This window comes from Mytilus californianus, unplaced genomic scaffold (assembly GCF_021869535.1).
Source record: "Mytilus californianus isolate M0D057914Y unplaced genomic scaffold, xbMytCali1.0.p SCAF_7, whole genome shotgun sequence".
Classification (NCBI taxonomy): Eukaryota; Metazoa; Mollusca; class Bivalvia; order Mytilida; family Mytilidae; genus Mytilus; species Mytilus californianus.
The window spans coordinates 109,379,829-109,397,133 of record NW_026262723.1 but is presented as its reverse complement, the minus strand read 5'-3'; the positions used below and the strand labels follow the sequence as shown (position 1 = coordinate 109,397,133).

The 17,305-nt window shown below is 33.9% G+C and overlaps 2 protein-coding genes across 2 annotated transcripts in view; one reads left to right on the top strand and one right to left on the bottom strand.

Moving 5' to 3' along the window:
* The window catches only part of LOC127710030 (cadherin-23-like), a 181,849-nt gene that overhangs the window by 118,554 nt on the left and 45,990 nt on the right, over nucleotides 1–17,305 (bottom strand). Inside the window, exons 27-39 of the mRNA XM_052215750.1 lie at nucleotides 16,579–16,737; nucleotides 16,006–16,137; nucleotides 15,403–15,583; nucleotides 14,157–14,389; nucleotides 12,383–12,568; nucleotides 11,381–11,500; nucleotides 10,898–11,051; nucleotides 8,558–8,839; nucleotides 7,761–8,041; nucleotides 5,683–5,774; nucleotides 5,134–5,226; nucleotides 3,962–4,085; nucleotides 984–1,108 (exon numbers count right to left, since the gene is read on the bottom strand). Coding sequence (XP_052071710.1) covers nucleotides 984–1,108; nucleotides 3,962–4,085; nucleotides 5,134–5,226; nucleotides 5,683–5,774; nucleotides 7,761–8,041; nucleotides 8,558–8,839; nucleotides 10,898–11,051; nucleotides 11,381–11,500; nucleotides 12,383–12,568; nucleotides 14,157–14,389; nucleotides 15,403–15,583; nucleotides 16,006–16,137; nucleotides 16,579–16,737 — 2,162 coding nt within the window. The remainder of the gene's footprint in view (nucleotides 1–983; nucleotides 1,109–3,961; nucleotides 4,086–5,133; nucleotides 5,227–5,682; nucleotides 5,775–7,760; nucleotides 8,042–8,557; nucleotides 8,840–10,897; nucleotides 11,052–11,380; nucleotides 11,501–12,382; nucleotides 12,569–14,156; nucleotides 14,390–15,402; nucleotides 15,584–16,005; nucleotides 16,138–16,578; nucleotides 16,738–17,305) is intronic.
* Nucleotides 1–17,305, top strand: part of LOC127710036 (uncharacterized) — a 107,123-nt gene that overhangs the window by 53,838 nt on the left and 35,980 nt on the right. The gene's annotated exons all lie outside the window — the stretch shown is intronic.

Genomic DNA, 17,305 nt, shown 5'->3' with positions numbered 1-17,305 from the left:
TCTACTTTCTAACTATCATGGAAGATAATCAATATATATTTTAAGTGTACAGTAAATCCTGTATTTAAAGGTCACCCTTTGGACCAGAGAAAACTGACCTTATAAGAGAGGGGACCTTTGAATTGGGGTTCAAAATGCATAAGTGTATCTACAGCAGGACAAGAAGATGGTGGCCTGACAAGACAGGTTTTCACTTAATAGAGGTGACCTTTAAGGCAGGTTCGACTGTATATGATTCTAAGGAATTGAATTTGATGACAGCACAAATATATTTTAATACTTACATTGTTTTCTCGTATCCATGTACTGTCTGTAACTGTAAATAAACAAATCTATATGCTAAAACTTATTCAAACTATCTTTTAAAACCTAAAAATTAATGCATGCCAAAAATGTGTCCAAGGGGAGATAATTAAACTGGATATTAATAAAAAAAAAAAAAAGAATTAAAACAGTATAGTGGTATATCAAGAAAACAGTGATATTCCCATCTTCCTTGCTAAATCTTGAAACATTTTATCAAACTAAATCATTGTTTTGAAAACAAATTATTAACTTTTATCAAAACCTCTGTTATATTCACAATTGAAAGATAACGTGTATCTGATTGTCTTGAATTTGATTTTCTGCATAAACAAGAAAAAATATTCAAGTAAAGATTCCTGCAATGTTACTGATTAAAGATATCTTATTGAAATTTAATACCCTTAATGAACCCTTACTAGTGTTTTTTTTATATATGGCTGGTCAATAGCTATATAGAACTATTCTTCCTATCATTCTTGTTAGCATGCACATATCACTATCAAATCAAAAAACATTGTGCAAAATTAATAAGATGTCATATAATGCATAGAAAGCCACATTAGCACTTGTATTGGAGTACAGTTAATTGCCTGTGTGTCTGTCTACTCAACACACATTCTAATATATCATCTTTGTAAATTATTATGTGACTTGACCAGTTAAGTTTTTATACTTACTTTCTATAGAAAACCGCCACTAACACAATTAGAACCAGGACAATTATAAACATACAAATAGCAAAGGCTACCAATATCCACCAATAGGCATCATATGTTGATTTCCTGGTGGGAGGGTCACAAGGCTGAAAACAGAAACATAAAGGTCATAACATAAATAGGCATCATATGTTGATTTTCTGGTGGGAGGGTCACAAGGCTGAAAACAGAAACATAAAGGTCATAACATAAATAGGCATCATATGTTGATTTTCTGGTGGGAGGGTCACAAGGCTGAAAACAGAAATATAAAGGTTATAACATACAATAGGCATCATATGTTGATTTCCTGGTGGGAGGGTCACAAGGCTGAAAACAGAAACATAAAGGTTATAACATACAATAGGCATCATAGGTAGATTTCCTGGTGGGAGGGTCACAAGGCTGAAAACAGAAACATAAAGGTCATAACATACAATAGGCATCATAGGTAGATTTCCTGGTGGGAGGGTCACAAGGCTGAAAACAGAAACATAATGGTCATAACATACAATAGGCATCATAGGTAGATTTCCTGGTGGGAGGGTCATAAGGATGAAAACAGAAACATAAAGGTCATAACATACAATAGGCATCATAGGTAGATTTCCTGGTGGGAGGGTCATAAGGCTGAAAACAGAAACATAAAGGTCATAACATACAATAGGCATCATATGTTGATTTCCTGGTGGGAGGGTCACAAGGCTGAAAACAGAAACATAAAGGTCATAACATACAATAGGCATCATAGGTAGATTTCCTGGTGGGAGGGTCACAAGGATGAAAACAGAAACATAATGGTCATAACATACAATAGGCATCATAGGTAGATTTCCTGGTGGGAGGGTCACAAGGCTGAAAACAGAAACATAATGGTCATAACATACAATAGGCATCATAGGTAGATTTCCTGGTGGGAGGGTCACAAGGCTGAAAACAGAAATATAAAGGTCATAACATACAATAGGCATCATAGGTAGATTTCCTGGTGGGAGGGTCACAGGGATGAAAACAGAAATATAAAGGTCATAACATACAATAGGCATCATAGGTAGATTTCCTGGTGGGAGGGTCACAAGGCTGAAAACAGAAATATAAAGGTCATAACATACAATAGGCATCATAGGTAGATTTCCTGGTGGGAGAGTCACAGGGCTGAAAACAGAAATATAAAGGTCATAACATACAATAGGCATCATAGGTAGATTTCCTGGTAGGAGGGTCACAAGGCTGAAAACAGAAACATAATGGTCATAACATACAATAGGCATCATAGGTAGATTTCCTGGTGGGAGGGTCACAAGGCTGAAAACAGAAACATAATGGTCATAACATACAATAGGCATCATAGGTAGATTTCCTGGTGGGAGGGTCACAGGGATGAAAACAGAAATATAAAGGTCATAACATACAATAGGCATCATAGGTAGATTTCCTGGTGGGAGGGTCAAAAGGCTGAAAACAGAAACATAACGGTCATAACATACAATAGGCATCATAGGTAGATTCCTGGTGGGAGGGTCACAAGGCTGAAAACAGAAACATAACGGTCATAACATACAATAGGCATCATAGGTAGAATCCTGGTGGGAGGGTCACAAGGCTGAAAACAGAAACATAACGGTCATAACATACAATAGGCATCATAGGTAGATTTCCTGGTGGGAGGGTCACAAGGCTGAAAACAGAAACATAAAGGTCATAACATACAATAGGCATCATAGGTAGATTCCTGGTGGGAGGGTCACAAGGCTGAAAACAGAAACATAACGGTCATAACATACAATAGGCATCATAGGTAGATTTCCTGGTGGGAGGGTCACAGGGATGAAAACAGAAACATAAAGGTCATAACAAACAATAAACATCATATGTTGATTTTCTGGTGGGAGGGTCACAAGGCTGAAAACAGAAACATAAAGGTCATAACATAAATAGGCATCATATGTTGATTTTCTGGTGGGAGGGTCGCAAGGCTGAAAACAGAAACATAAAGGTCATAACAAACAATAAACATCATAGGGGATTTCCTGGTGGGAGGGTCACAAGGCTGAAAAATAAAAATATAACACTCCCTGTATTCATACAACCAGTTGTCTTTGTAATAGGCAAGATTATGAATAAATGTGATTAATGATGCTGCAAAGTATGTTAAAGAAAGGGACAAAACAATCAATTGCAACTGATTTTTACAGGTGTTTTTTTATGTTGTGTTGTTACACTGCTGTCCCAGGTTAGGGGTCATCAACATATCTAACCCTGCCACATTCTTTATGTGCCTGTCCCAATTCAGGAGCCTGTAGTTCAGTGGTTGTCTTTGGTTCATGTCTGTCATACTTGTTTTTTTGTAAATTGTTTTGATATAATTAAGTTTTCTCATTTGAATTGTTTCATATTTTTCATGTCAGGGCTTTTAATAGCCTACAATACAGTATGGGTTTTTCTCATTGTTGAAGGCTGTACAGCGGCCTATAATTGCTTACTACCACTTCATCTTAACTCTGGTGGATAGTTGTCTCATAACTTAAAACTTGTATTGCTTGTGTTTCTCTTTCAATCATTAATTGAATAGAAAAGAGGAAGATTTTTTGCTGTAAAATGGCTTAAAATCATAAATATTTTTATGATATTAAAATCTTCGTTCTTCTCTTTATGTGTTCTCGAGTAGGGATATCGTATTTAAGCTTGGAAGCATTTTTTTTTTTGTCATTTGATAAATAAAAAGTTTTAAAGTAGAAAAGATATATAAATAAAGTCGGGATTTTGCAGTTAGGTATATTATAACAAATAATTTATGGCACTATGGGTGAAATGGCATCTTCAGTCCATATGAACTGTCATTTAGCCGTCCAAGCCACATTTTATTTATCATGTAAATGGATAGATACAAAACAAATGTGTGGACTCAGGAACAAATCAGTACAGTGTATTGGACGGTAGATGAATTAATTTAAACTCACCCCTGCATCACCCACTTTAAACTGAGATAAGATATCTGTATATGGTGATGATGATATTTCAGCTGTTCCTTGCTGTGAGTCCAATACTCTGTCATTCTTAATTACCACAAAACATATATCTGTCCTGAAACATTCAGATATTATGGTCATAAAGGTATGAAAACAAATTTAAATAATCTAAAGAGACTGTAACACAATTTTGTAGGTTTTCTTATGAATTGTTTATTCTTCAATTAGTCATTCACTTAAAATTAATCATTGAACCATCTGAAACATTTATTGACTTGATATTGAAGCTAAATCTGCTTCAAACAGGACAAAATGTTCAGACATTTTTATAAATCTCATTCCATTTGATGAGGCCCTATATACAGCCTGTTGAGTACTTACTGTGCATGAACTGTCTCACCAGATAGTGTGGTATGATACTGGATCTTAGTTCTCTGTTGAGTACTTACTGTGCATGAACTGTCTCACCAGATAGTGTGGTATGATACTGGATCTTAGTTCTCTGTTGAGTACTTACTGTGCATGAACTGTCTCACCAGATAGTGTGGTATGATACTGGATCTTAGTTCTCTGTTGAGTACTTACTGTGCATGAACTGTCTCACCAGATAGTGTGGTATGATACTGGACCTTAGTTCTCTGTTGAGTACTTACTGTGCATGAACTGTCTCACCAGATAGTGTGGTACTGTGCATGAACTGTCTCACCAGATAGTGTGGTATGATACTGGATCTTAGTTCTCTGTTGAGTACTTACTGTGCATGAACTGTCTCATCAGACAGTGTGGTATGATACTGGATCTTATTTCTCTGTTGAGTACTTACTGTGCATGAACTGTCTCATCATATAGTGTGGTATGATACTGGATCTTAGTTTTCTGTTGAGTACTTACTGTGCATGAACTGTCTCACCAGATAGTGTGGTATGATAATGGATCTTAGTTTTCTGTTGAGTACTTACTGTGCATGAACTGTCTCACTAGATAGTGTGGTATGATACTGGATCTTAGTTTTCTGTTGAGTACTTACTGTGCATGAACTGTCTCACCAGATAGTGTGGTATGATACTGGATCTTAGTTCTCTGTTGAATACTTACTGTGCATGAACTGTCTCACCAGACAGTGTGGTATGATACTGGATCTTAGTTTTCTGTTGAGTACTTACTGTGCATGAACTGTCTCACCAGATAGTGTGGTATGATACTGGATCTTAGTTCTCTGAATATGGAATGAATTACCACCTCTGTCACTTAATTTTCTGAAAAAAATATATATATAAATACTTTTATTTCAATAGAAAAAGTTATGTCATTACTCTTAACAGAAAAGACAATATTCATGAAACTAAATAAATGAAATTAACAATCCTCGCTTCACAAAAAACTTTCTGGTTTGTATCTTAATACACTAGGTACACAATTCTAATGATACCTAGAAATGAAACATTTTCCAATTTAATATATGAAATGACAAAAGAAGGTAACAAATTTTCAATGCTATTCATTGCAAAAAGGGGATTTGTAAATCAACAATTACAGCCATTCCTACTCTCTTGCAAAATATACATGTTATTTAGTATAAAATCTAACAGAAAAATGTGATTTAAAACAAAGATATTCAACGATTTTTTAAACCTTGAAAAAAATTGTTTAAACAAATAAAAACACTTCATGCTTTATGTATCAAATGTTAAGTAAACTATCATTGTATATACTTGAGAAGATTTGTTGCGGTAGCACTAGGGTCTGACAGATCATTGGTTCGTCCTACCAATCTTACTTGGCTGGCTTCATTAGCAACAAATATCTGTAATTAACAAGAAATGATTGTAACAGGATGCTGTTACGAAGTCTCCCAAACGAAGCTCCCATAATTCGTAATTCCCAGGGTCGCCTGACATTGGACAAAGTCCAGTGAAAATTGGTTTGGTCCAGTAAAGTTGTATGCATTAGTGATGCCTGGGGACTAACCCTGTATATCATTCAAATCATCTTGGCATGACAAACCAGAATATATATGGTTTAGGGGTGGTGACCAATTTCAAAATTTTAATGACAGGTATCACATTGGTACATGAGAGGGAACATACCATTAAAGTTTCACTGGGTTTGACCTACCATATTAAGAGAGGAAATGCTACTTAAATGTTTTTAGAAGGGTTTTTAGAGCATTTTGACCTTTTTGCATTGTTTCCATGGTAACGGCAGCCATTTTTGAAATTCGAACGCCGTATACAATATCTTCAAATGTTGCTCATTATTACTGTGAAGTTTCATCAAGTTTGAAGCATTTTGAAATTTTGAAATTTTTGCTGCAGTTTCCATGGCAACATAGTAGTTCCGATCATTGTCAAAATCATCCAAAACCTGTATATAATGGACAAGTACATTGTATTAAAATTTGATGTTTTTAAGTTTAAGCATACCCAAATAATTCACTAAACCCTAAAATTTTATTTTTTCACCTTTTTTCGGTTTCCATGGTAACGGCAGCCATTTTTTAGTTCCAAAGTTGAACTGCAACTCTAAAGTCAAGGTTCCTTGTTATAGTGAACCATCATTTAAATTGGTACCTTTGGCTCTGAGAAAACTCCCGGACAAAATTAGGTGGAAGAAAAATAATAATAATAATAATAATAATAATAATAGGGAAAAAAAGAAACAGAGGAAAAGCAATATGTCACCCGACATTGTCGATCAGGTGACATAATAATAGGGAAAAAGAAACAGAGGAAAAGCAATATGTCACCCGACATTGTCGATCAGGTGACATAATAATAGGGAAAAAGAAACAGAGGAAAAGCAATATGTCACCCGACATTGTCGATCGGGTGACATAATAATAATAATAATAAGAAGAAATGGGACAAAAACATAAATTCCCAAAAACTCCGTTTTGGCGACTTAATAATAAGAACTGAGCAAAACTAATAAGTCTTCCCAAACTTTGTTTGGGAGACTTAATAAGAGTCAGTTTAACAATCAAAAGCCAACCCATGCAATATCATTCTAAATATGACAACTTAAAAAAACAGTTAATATCCATTGTTTCCATAACTTTTTATTTATTTATGTTTCTTCAATCAGATTTGCTATCCCCCAAACTTATACAATCTTCAACAATAGAAAAATGTCCTATGCAATATTTCAAGTTCAAAATCTGCATAGTCTAGACAAGATGTGATTTAATAGAGACTACAATTTTTACCAGCTTTTAAGAATTTTTATAAAGGTTTAAAAACACAAAATTAAATCAAATTATAACTAAATTAAAGGCTAACCCTGCTAAACATGTATTACTTATTTCATTTCAGGGATAAGGTATTTTGTAGAGCTGGTGGGAACAAAAAACATGAAATTGAAATTTTATTTCTTTCTACCTCAGAAAATAAACAACAATAAAGACAACAACACCCATCAATTACCGCATGGTAAGAGTTTATTCTGGTAGACATGTTTCGCCAACAAGCGTGGCGTCTTCAGGACAATATTACATATGAAATCAAACAGTGAAGTACAAATTTTGCAGTTGTGTGGTTCGCCGAAAGTAACGTAACAATAGAGGTTGTTATGACGATGTTATAGATATAAATAGAAAGTGAAAGTAAAATAAGAATCTAATTAAGTTAAAAGTGAAAGTTAGTCAATAAAGTTATTAACGATGTGGTTAGCTGCTATGCTATCATTATCCTTTGGTCGATGGTGGATAGTTGTCACATTGACAATCATACCACATCTCCTTTTTTGTATTCAAATATTTTGTGGTAATTCCAAATAAAGTGGTACAATTTACCTTAATTTGAGTAGAATTCATTTTTGTAGAATCTAACTGATCCTCTGCTTTGACATTTAACAAGAAATGTCCATCAGTGAAAGCAATATAAGCTGGCATTCCAACTCTGATCATGCCCGTCTCGGGATTAACACTGAAAGCTCCATCTATTGGTAAATTTCTTCCCAAGCTGGGGAATATTGTAGAAGTGACAGTGAAACGTATTTTGTTGTACAGATCAGAATCATGGTCTTCAGCTTTTAAATGTATTACATCATCCTGTGTAGGAAACTTTAAAACAGCTGAAATGTAAAATTTGAATCAATGTTCAATGATTGAAACACTTATAATTGATTGTTACTTTCAGCACTATTGGCTATATCGTGGTGGCTAGTTTTTATTGGTGGAGGAGGCTGGAGTGCCAGGAGATAATCACAGACCTTTGGAAGGTAAACTGGCAGTCGTAGTCAATTAAGATTGGAACTCAGTGTTGAAAATCATGTATAAAATATATTCTTTATAAGTTTATCATTATTATAAAAGTTTTCTTTTTTAAGCTCAGACCATGTTTCAAAGGAGTTTTATTTTAAGCTCAGACCATATTTCAAAGGAGTTTTATTTTTTTAAGCTTAGACCATGTTTCAAAGGAGTTTTATTTTTTTAAGCTCAGACCATGTTTCAAAACAGTTTTTTCTTCTTAAGTTCAGGCCATGTTTTATAAGTTTTCTTTTTTTGTGTATTGGCAAAGTAAGGAGCCTGGTAATTGATATCCAGTTTTGTGACCCGCAAATAACCTCTATGCCTCTCATATGACCTACCTGTTGTTATGGTATCTGTATTGTTGAAATAAGGTGCCTGGTCATTGATATCCAGTACTGTGACCCTCAAGTAAAGATACTGGTCTGTATTTACATAGTTCCAGTTAACATTCTCTATCTGTCTCTTCCTACGACCATTGTAATATGGCTCAGCTTTGATACAGAGAATGAAATGATCAATTATAGTTGGCCAATTCCTCTCACGGTCAATTGTGTTGTTGTATGTGGTCACCTGACCTGACAACTCATCAACGTGGAAATACAAAGATGGATTTCGATAACCTGAAATTTACACAACAAATATAATCTTTTGTACATTTCCTTCCAAGTAAGATGAATGATTAAATACAATACTTTCATATATGTGGAGCAGGATCTGCTTACCATACCGGACCACCTGAGATCACCCCGTTTTTGGTGGGTTGTGTGTTGCTCAGTCTTTAGTTTTCTATGTTGTGTTTTGTGTACTATTGTTTGTCTGTTTGTCTTTTTCTTCTTTAGCCATGGCAATGTCAGTATATTTTTTACTTATGAGTTTGAATGTCCCTTTGGTATCTTTCGCCTTTCATTTAAAAAGTTGAACTGATGACCTTTTCAGGCATTGATTTTAAGGAATAATGTACATCAAAGGTGAAAGCAGAGGACTTACATCATATACATAGTAAATCATAAAGAATGAAGTTATATTACCGGTAAATTTGTATCTGATGACATTGTAGAGTGGTTTATTGCCCCTGTCTAAAGGCACAATACTTGTAGGGTGGTTTATTGCCCCTGTCTAAAGGCACAATACTTGTAGGGTGGTTTATTGCCCCTGTCTAAAGGCACAATACTTGTAGGGTTTTATTGCCCCTGTCTGTAGGTACAATACCTATGCCACACTATAACATTTTATGGCTGCACTGGGTTATGACTAAGGTCTGTGGTACAAGGACAAGCTGTAGTATTGGAGTCCAATTTGACCTCAGGTATAAGAAACACTCAGGTACAAAAAAATTAAACCGGTAACACCTTACGCTCAATTTCATGGGGAAAATTAAAAGAAAATAAAACTTTTTTGACAATCTCTTACAGTGGTTTAGATCACTAGCAAAAAATCAGCAATTCAAAATGCTTTTTAAACAGAATCAACTATGAGCAAGTGAGTAGGTAACTAAAACCTGTTGTATATTTGTTAAACCTATGATTCTTCACAATATCTTCAAAAAAACATTGGTGGTCAATGGACATGCTCATATCTGATTAAAACAAAGTGCCTTAAACATTGATGATTTTAGCAATTTCAATAATGGATTGAAATCTTTGGATTCATCACAGTGACTACAAAATCTAACATTTGAGCTTCTCTGAATTCAGAAATGCAATATTGTTATTATAATGATAATGCGATGGAATAGGTTTAGCAAAAATAAAAAAATAATGATAGCATTATTTGTTTGCAGCATTTCCTGAGTTCTTAATTTTTAATCTCATATTTGTTTCAGTTGATCAACAATCATGATAATAAAATATATATATTAGTTTTTAGATTCAAAGAATTACAAAGTAAACTAACACATTGTTATCCTTTTGTTCCATAGTAAAGACATGGGTTAAAACAGGTCCTCATCATTCCCAAGCTTTTATTGTTTTCTTTTTAACAGGAGGTAAAGTTGAATTTGCATCATACTTGTATATGAAGGAACTGTACAGTGAGTAACAGTCGTTGGAAGAATATAAGAATGTGGGAATCATAAAATATACAGTGAAAGGTTAATTTTGTGCAACCAGTTGTTTTCTAACTTTTCTTTTATGTGTTTTTATGCCAGAGAGTCTTTTCTCACATCCTTCAAGAATATAGACAAAAATGCACTGTTCAAGCCTTAAAATTAATTAACATTCATCGTGAATTGATTACTCCTTTAATACATTGACAAAGCCTCATTTACCAAACTGCAATACATCTTACAAAGTCTACCCAAATTATTTGCCTTATACATACACTATTTCTTGTCAAGTTATTTCACATATAAACTTGCAATGAAGTGAGGGTTTTTGCTGCAATAAAAGCACTGTTAAAATGCTTTTTGTGTTTTTTGCTGTGCATGTACTGAAGTTTTGTCACGGATGGATACCCCATACCCTTTTTCTATTCTATCTTACTTACAGTGGGTGAAGTTAGATGGATTTACATCAAACTTGTATCTGAAGGCATTGTATGGCGGGTTTACATAGCCCCCTTTACAAATCTCTATCAAACTTACAGTGAGTGAAGTTAGGTGGATTAACATCAAACTTGTATCTAAAGGCATTGTATGGCGGGTTTACATAGCCCCCTTTACAAATCTCTATCAAACTTACAGTGGGTGAAGTTAGGTGGATTTACATCAAACTTGTATCTAAAGGCATTGAATAGTGGGTTACTGTCCTTGTCACAGGCCTTAGCTGTAAACACCAATGTCCCTGGCGGTGACTGTTCCACAACTGTGGCCGGTTCTGGTGGGGGATCAGCATACTGAAATAATTATTAAATATTCAAGCCTTAAATGATAAATACAGATAACTCATATTGTTTTTGTATTCAAATTTGTCTGAAATGAAAATAATTCATATTTTTATCTTTTTTTAATCATAGCGGCTGGGTCATAATAAATATCATTCAATACTATCTAAGCTTACTGAAAATTTAGAAATTTAAATACAACACGTATATGTCAATGGTGATCCAAAAATATGTGGCTATATGCTAGGAAATAAACATGATTTTCTGCTGAAGGTTTTCTGATAAAAGATAGAAAATTTTAGACCAGGATAATGTTGTAACTGTTTTTTTTTTTATCTTACCTGTCTATCAGGACAATTTTTAAAGGATGGACTCTCGTCATCCACATCAGTTAATCTTATGGTCAGTTTACGTGAACTTCTCAATGTAGAATTCAGTGTATCTTCAGCCACAATAATCAACTGTCATAAGAGAATAAAACATTATTTTAAACCAACTGCAATTAATGTGTAAAAATTCAGTGATGTCAGAAAGGAGTAGTTGCAGTAGAGGGCCTTTTTGGACCCTAATATTATATTAAGGAAGCTATGACGAGATTTTTTTTTTAACGACCTTGATTACCCATGTGGGTCTTGCACAGCCGGTTAAGAATGCTCAAATGTCCTCCTTCATTTAGATTGTAAAATAGCAGAAAAAAATTGGTCTAGATCTTTTATGAAATGTGCAAATTTTGAGAGAAGAATGTCATTCATTTGATATATATTTCATCTGAATGAAGAAAATTATGTGTTTTATCATATTTTTGCAACTGTTTTTTACAAATACAGAATATTTTTTGTTTCATTCAATTTTTTCAACTTTGCTATATAAGGGAAATAACTCAGATAATGTAACTTTTCTACTGGATGTGTTATAAATTTACCTATTTTGTTTTGTAGCAAGAAAATGATCTCTTGACCCTATTTTTTCTTTTTATATTTTATTTTGAAAGATAAACATTATAACAGCTATCATCACATATTTTATCATAAAATTCTATTGTTTAGTTTTTTTTTTATCACACGCAATTGTGTTTTCCATAAATAATCTATGAAAAATCTGACAATTTTGCACAACCTGTAGCTTGAAAAAAAGCCCTGTGACCCATCCCCTTCTACCTTAGTCCAAATACTACTAATGGTGGTCAAACTGAATATCCATTATTTAAGTGGGCAGGGGTGTATTCATACAAATGGAAAGGTAGAAAGCAAGCTGGATTTACCCAAAAAAATCTGATAAGTTTCATGTACCAGTATATCAAATATTTCTGGGATTTCTTGATTTTGAACCTTTACAAAACTCACATCATAGATCTCTCTGAATTCTCGATCAGGAATTTTTTCCAGTTTGATTTCACAAGTTTGTCTGTTGATGGAGAACAATGATGCTATGGCTGGGTCAGAACTGGACACAAAACTGTAATCAATGGATGCTCCATTAGTGACTGCAGTAGCTTTACATGTGTAAATAACTGTTCCATTGTCTTGACCCTGTAATAATATCATGTAATATTTAGTATATTACAATTTACAGACTTTAAGTAAACTCATACATGTATAATTTTGTTTTAACCATATACATTATGCTAAAAATGCCTTTCATAGTGATACGGTATAATAGAAATTACTTCAAGTTGTTTCATTGAAAAACAAACAGTATCCAGGGGAGGTTCTTTGATAATTGTGTTCCCTTGTTAGAACTTCGAGCAATATAAAAGAAATTTTGAAGAATGTGCTTTCCAAGGGTTTCATTAGTGAGATAAATCAAACTTAAAAAAACTTTGTTAATACCAGGTCCATCTTGTTCAAACATTTTGCTCTATAAGTTAATATAATAAAGAGTTTGGATCAATCAATCATCCTCTTACAACACATGTTCACAGACTCAGTACCAGGAAATTCAGTGACTTATTCACAGAGCCAACTGCTGCAGGTCAAGTGATTTGCCAAAACAGCAAAGAAAAGTGCAATAAATGATATTTTGATATAAGACAAGCATTCTGTGAGTATTGCATGGCAATACATAGTCCCCATCCGGCTAAAAATTCATTGTATTGGAACAAATTTCTAACTTGATCTATAACTTGTCATGGTGTAAACTATATAACAAATATCAAGTCAATATCTTCAAGCATGACAAAAAAAAGTGTTGAAAACTGATTATTTAAGTGAATTTTGTAATTCCAAGGACCATAACTCTGCACAAAATCACCAGACCGGAACAAAATTCGAACTTGATCTGTAACTTGTCATGTAACCTGAATAATTCAGCCGTTATATTCCACTGCTCTACGATGGCTACATTAACGCCTGAAGGCCTTGTCAATAAAAAATTGTCAAATAATCAATCAGAATTAGCTCGGTATTTACCTATCTCGATAACATTGAGCTATTAGCTGATTGGCTCTCTCTCACAGAGAGCACCAATCAAAATCCTGGATTGGTGATGTGTTTTTATTGTATAAAGAATTCAGGCCCTCGAGAGTGGGAGAGTCGATCACGGGGAGGGACTGAATTATTCGGGTTACTTGTCATGATAAATCTATATACCAATTTTCAAATCAATATCTTCATGCATGACGAAAAAAAGTGTTGAAAACTGATTATTTGAGTGAATTTTTTAAGTCCAAGGACCATAACTCTCCACATAATCATCAGACCGGAACAAAATTCGAACTTGATCTGTAACTTGTCATGATAAAACAATACACCAAATATCAAATCAATATCTTCAAGCATGAAGAAAAAAAGTGTGGAAAACTGATTTGCCAGACTGACGGATGGACAGACAGACAGACAGACAGACAGACAGACAGACAGACAGACAGACGGAGTGCAAACCTAAAGTCCCCTTCGACTTCATCGGTAGGGGACTAGTAGGGGACTAAAAAAAAGAAAAAGAAAAAAAAAGATGTACCAGCACACCAAGTTAAATGGCTATATGTCATATTGTAAGAAATTGCCGTGGACATGCATGCAGGTGCTAATATGGCCACAGATATAGATATCATGTCTTATTAATTCTTAATCAGGTAAAGTTGATAAGGTAATAGTAATCTAAACATATAAATAAACGTGCCTCCTGTATTTGGAGTATTGTGTCTGGTGCTGGACGAGTCCAGTAGGGTAATCCATCATCCAACTGTCCACTGGTGATGTTTACTTCAACATAGGTGACCCCAATTCTAGGAGGTGAACCCTGGTCTTGAGCTGCTATTTTGAAATGTATAGGACTTCTCCTGGACAAACCTTCTAAAGATGCTTTACTGCTGAAGGCTCCATTGTCAGGATGTACACTAAATCTCTGTAAATCTAAATTAAAAATATTTTTTTAATCATTACATTTTTTATGAAAGTAATTTTGCATTAAGCAATGTATCAGTTGCTATTCTTCAACTTTATGAGTATGTCAGGTACAGCATTTTATAAACACATTATGTGAATAATGAAAAGTAGGAGTTGCTTGCTTTATACACCAATCTCTAGTTGTGTTTTAAGAATGAGTTACACCAGTTGACCCTAGGTCAATCGGCGTAAACAACGTCATCGAATAATAGGTTCATATTGTGACGTAGTAATATTAGCATTTTGACATATGAAATTTACAGGAAAATGCACAAATTCGAAAGTCGTCTATAGTGCAAAGTATACCCCACTCCCTATTAAAGATTAACAAACAATTCCATGCTCAGAGGGTTTAAAGTATTGTTGAACAAAATAAGACTGGTGCCCATCAGGTATGAAAGTCACTTACATTGTACAACTCATCATTATAAAAATTCAAGACCATCTATAAAATTATTCCTTGATACAGAAGCTGAATAATATGTAACGAAAAATTCCAATAATAATTCAAAGTATAATCAAAAAGGAAGGGACTGCCTGGCAAATTTAAAAAGTGCTCTCATAGTACATCTCATCATTATAAAGTTTCAGGCCAAATACCAAATCATTCCATAACAATTAACATACGCCTCTGCTAAATTAAAAACACAGGAAAGGCATAAAAATATAATCTATTATAATCAAATGTCAATATATACTATAAATTCTGGGATTTTGACCAGTGTTGACGACCATTTATAGTGAAAATGATTAGGAACTTCACAAGACTTTTATAATCCAAAATAAATGAAATATCAATAGAAACATAAAGAAAAGCCAGTTCAAAACAAGATAAACATTCCATATCACAATAAGAGAAATACTATTAATGAATGATTTGGGCCCAATGCTTTGAAATGGATAGTGACACAATCCCGATATGAAATTCTTGAAATTTGATCTCAAAGTTTACAAAAAGAAAAACATAATTTCTTTATTACCATCTGGTTCATCCATTGCTTCTAAAGTGTATAGAATTTCTCCAAAGAGACCACGGTCTCCATCAGTAGCTGTCACCATACCAATGACTCGTCCCACCTCGTAACTCTCTACTGTGAAGAACGAGTAGTTACCACTGAAAACTGGAGTGTTATCATTTACATCTCGTACAGTTATTGTCAACTGGAAATAAAACAAAAAAGATAACAACATTTTAATTTTCTATGTTATTTGGTATTAGGCCATTAGAAAATTATACTGTCATGTATCTTTAATTAACTCTACTGCTTCATTTTCATCATAATTTTAACTGGTTTCAGATGCTGTATCATATCATATCTGTTTTAGTCTGTTCAACCTCTGGCCTGCTATCATTAATCCCAGAAACCTCTTCTTAATGATCTTGGCTGAGAGGGTATTTGACCTTTGCTGTCATGTATTCTCTAATACATTTCAAAATAATCTTTGTTTGCTATGATAAATCCCACTCCCTTACCTTGTCTGTTTTGGTCAGTGACCTCTTCTGTATGTAAATCCCCCGTCTCTTACCTCAGTTGTGTTGTTTTATATTCAACCTCTATCTGAATGAGTTCCATATTGCTTACCTCAGCTGTGTTGGTCTGTTTGACCTCTGCTGTAGAGTCAGCTTGGTAATTATCAGTAGCAACAACTTGTAGATTATAGACTGGGATTGTTTCATGGTCCAGTTTTGTACCTTGTCTGATGAAGACTAAGCCCTACATATAGAATGCACTTATTGATATATTTGACCTGTAACTTAAACTGTTCCTGAATAAGTAGAAACTATATAATTCTGTCATGGTATGTATTTATTTGACAACGATGGGGATATCAATCCTATTTAAAATAATTCTGTATTGGTTTTATTATGACTAAAAAGTTTAGTATACTTTCAATATTGATATGTATTTACCTGCAGCAATTTTGTTAAGTTGCAGCTGCTTTTGAAAGTTATCAAAAAGCTAAATGCTATAACATTTGTATTTGTTTTATACAATATTAGCTTTATTTGACTGTGAAAAGTTCTTTTTTTAAACATGTGGCATCACAATGATTACAAAGAATTACAATGATAACAAAGAATTACAATGATTACAAAGAATTACACTGATTACAAAGAATTACAATGATTACAAAGAATTACATTGTATACTAACCTCTTGTTTACTACTGGTAAACATCAAGAAATCACCAGCTCCCTGACCTGTTAGTGAGTACTGAACACTGGCATAACTTCCACTGTCCAAGTCTGAAGCATAAATGTTACCAACCTGGGTGGGATAGACTCTATCTTCATCCACTGAGAAAGAATACTCCTGTTGAATTCAGAAAAATAAAAAGTTGAAGCTTTCATTTAATTTTTGTATCAAGAATGTCTACTGAAATAAAACATTTTTTTTCAAATTAACAGTTAGTACCCTTTTTGGAAGCATATATTCCTATTCATCTGGAACAGACAAACTGAAGGACTCAAGATGATTCCAAGCTTGACAAATTGGATAGAAACCTGTCATTTTTTTACCACACATCTCCTTCTATTCATATCAGTCCTTGTTAACAAAGGAACATTTGTTAAAGAGCAATTGACATCCTGGTCTGAATCACACAAACCACCTACATGTAAAAAAGGTGAATAAAAGTAGATGTGGGATAAATGATGTGGAGACAGTATTCCAACAACACAATAAAAACAAAAATTATCTTGCCTTCTAGGGTAGACAAGAGAGATACAAGGTTGCTAGCGTTGTTATTTTTGTATTCAACAATTTAGAAATTGACATATGATATAGACAGTTGTCTATCTGTAGCATGTATAGTCACTGAGGTTTCAGTCTGAGGATGAGTATTGATAAGTTACTTACACAAGCCAGAAACTGTGGAGTA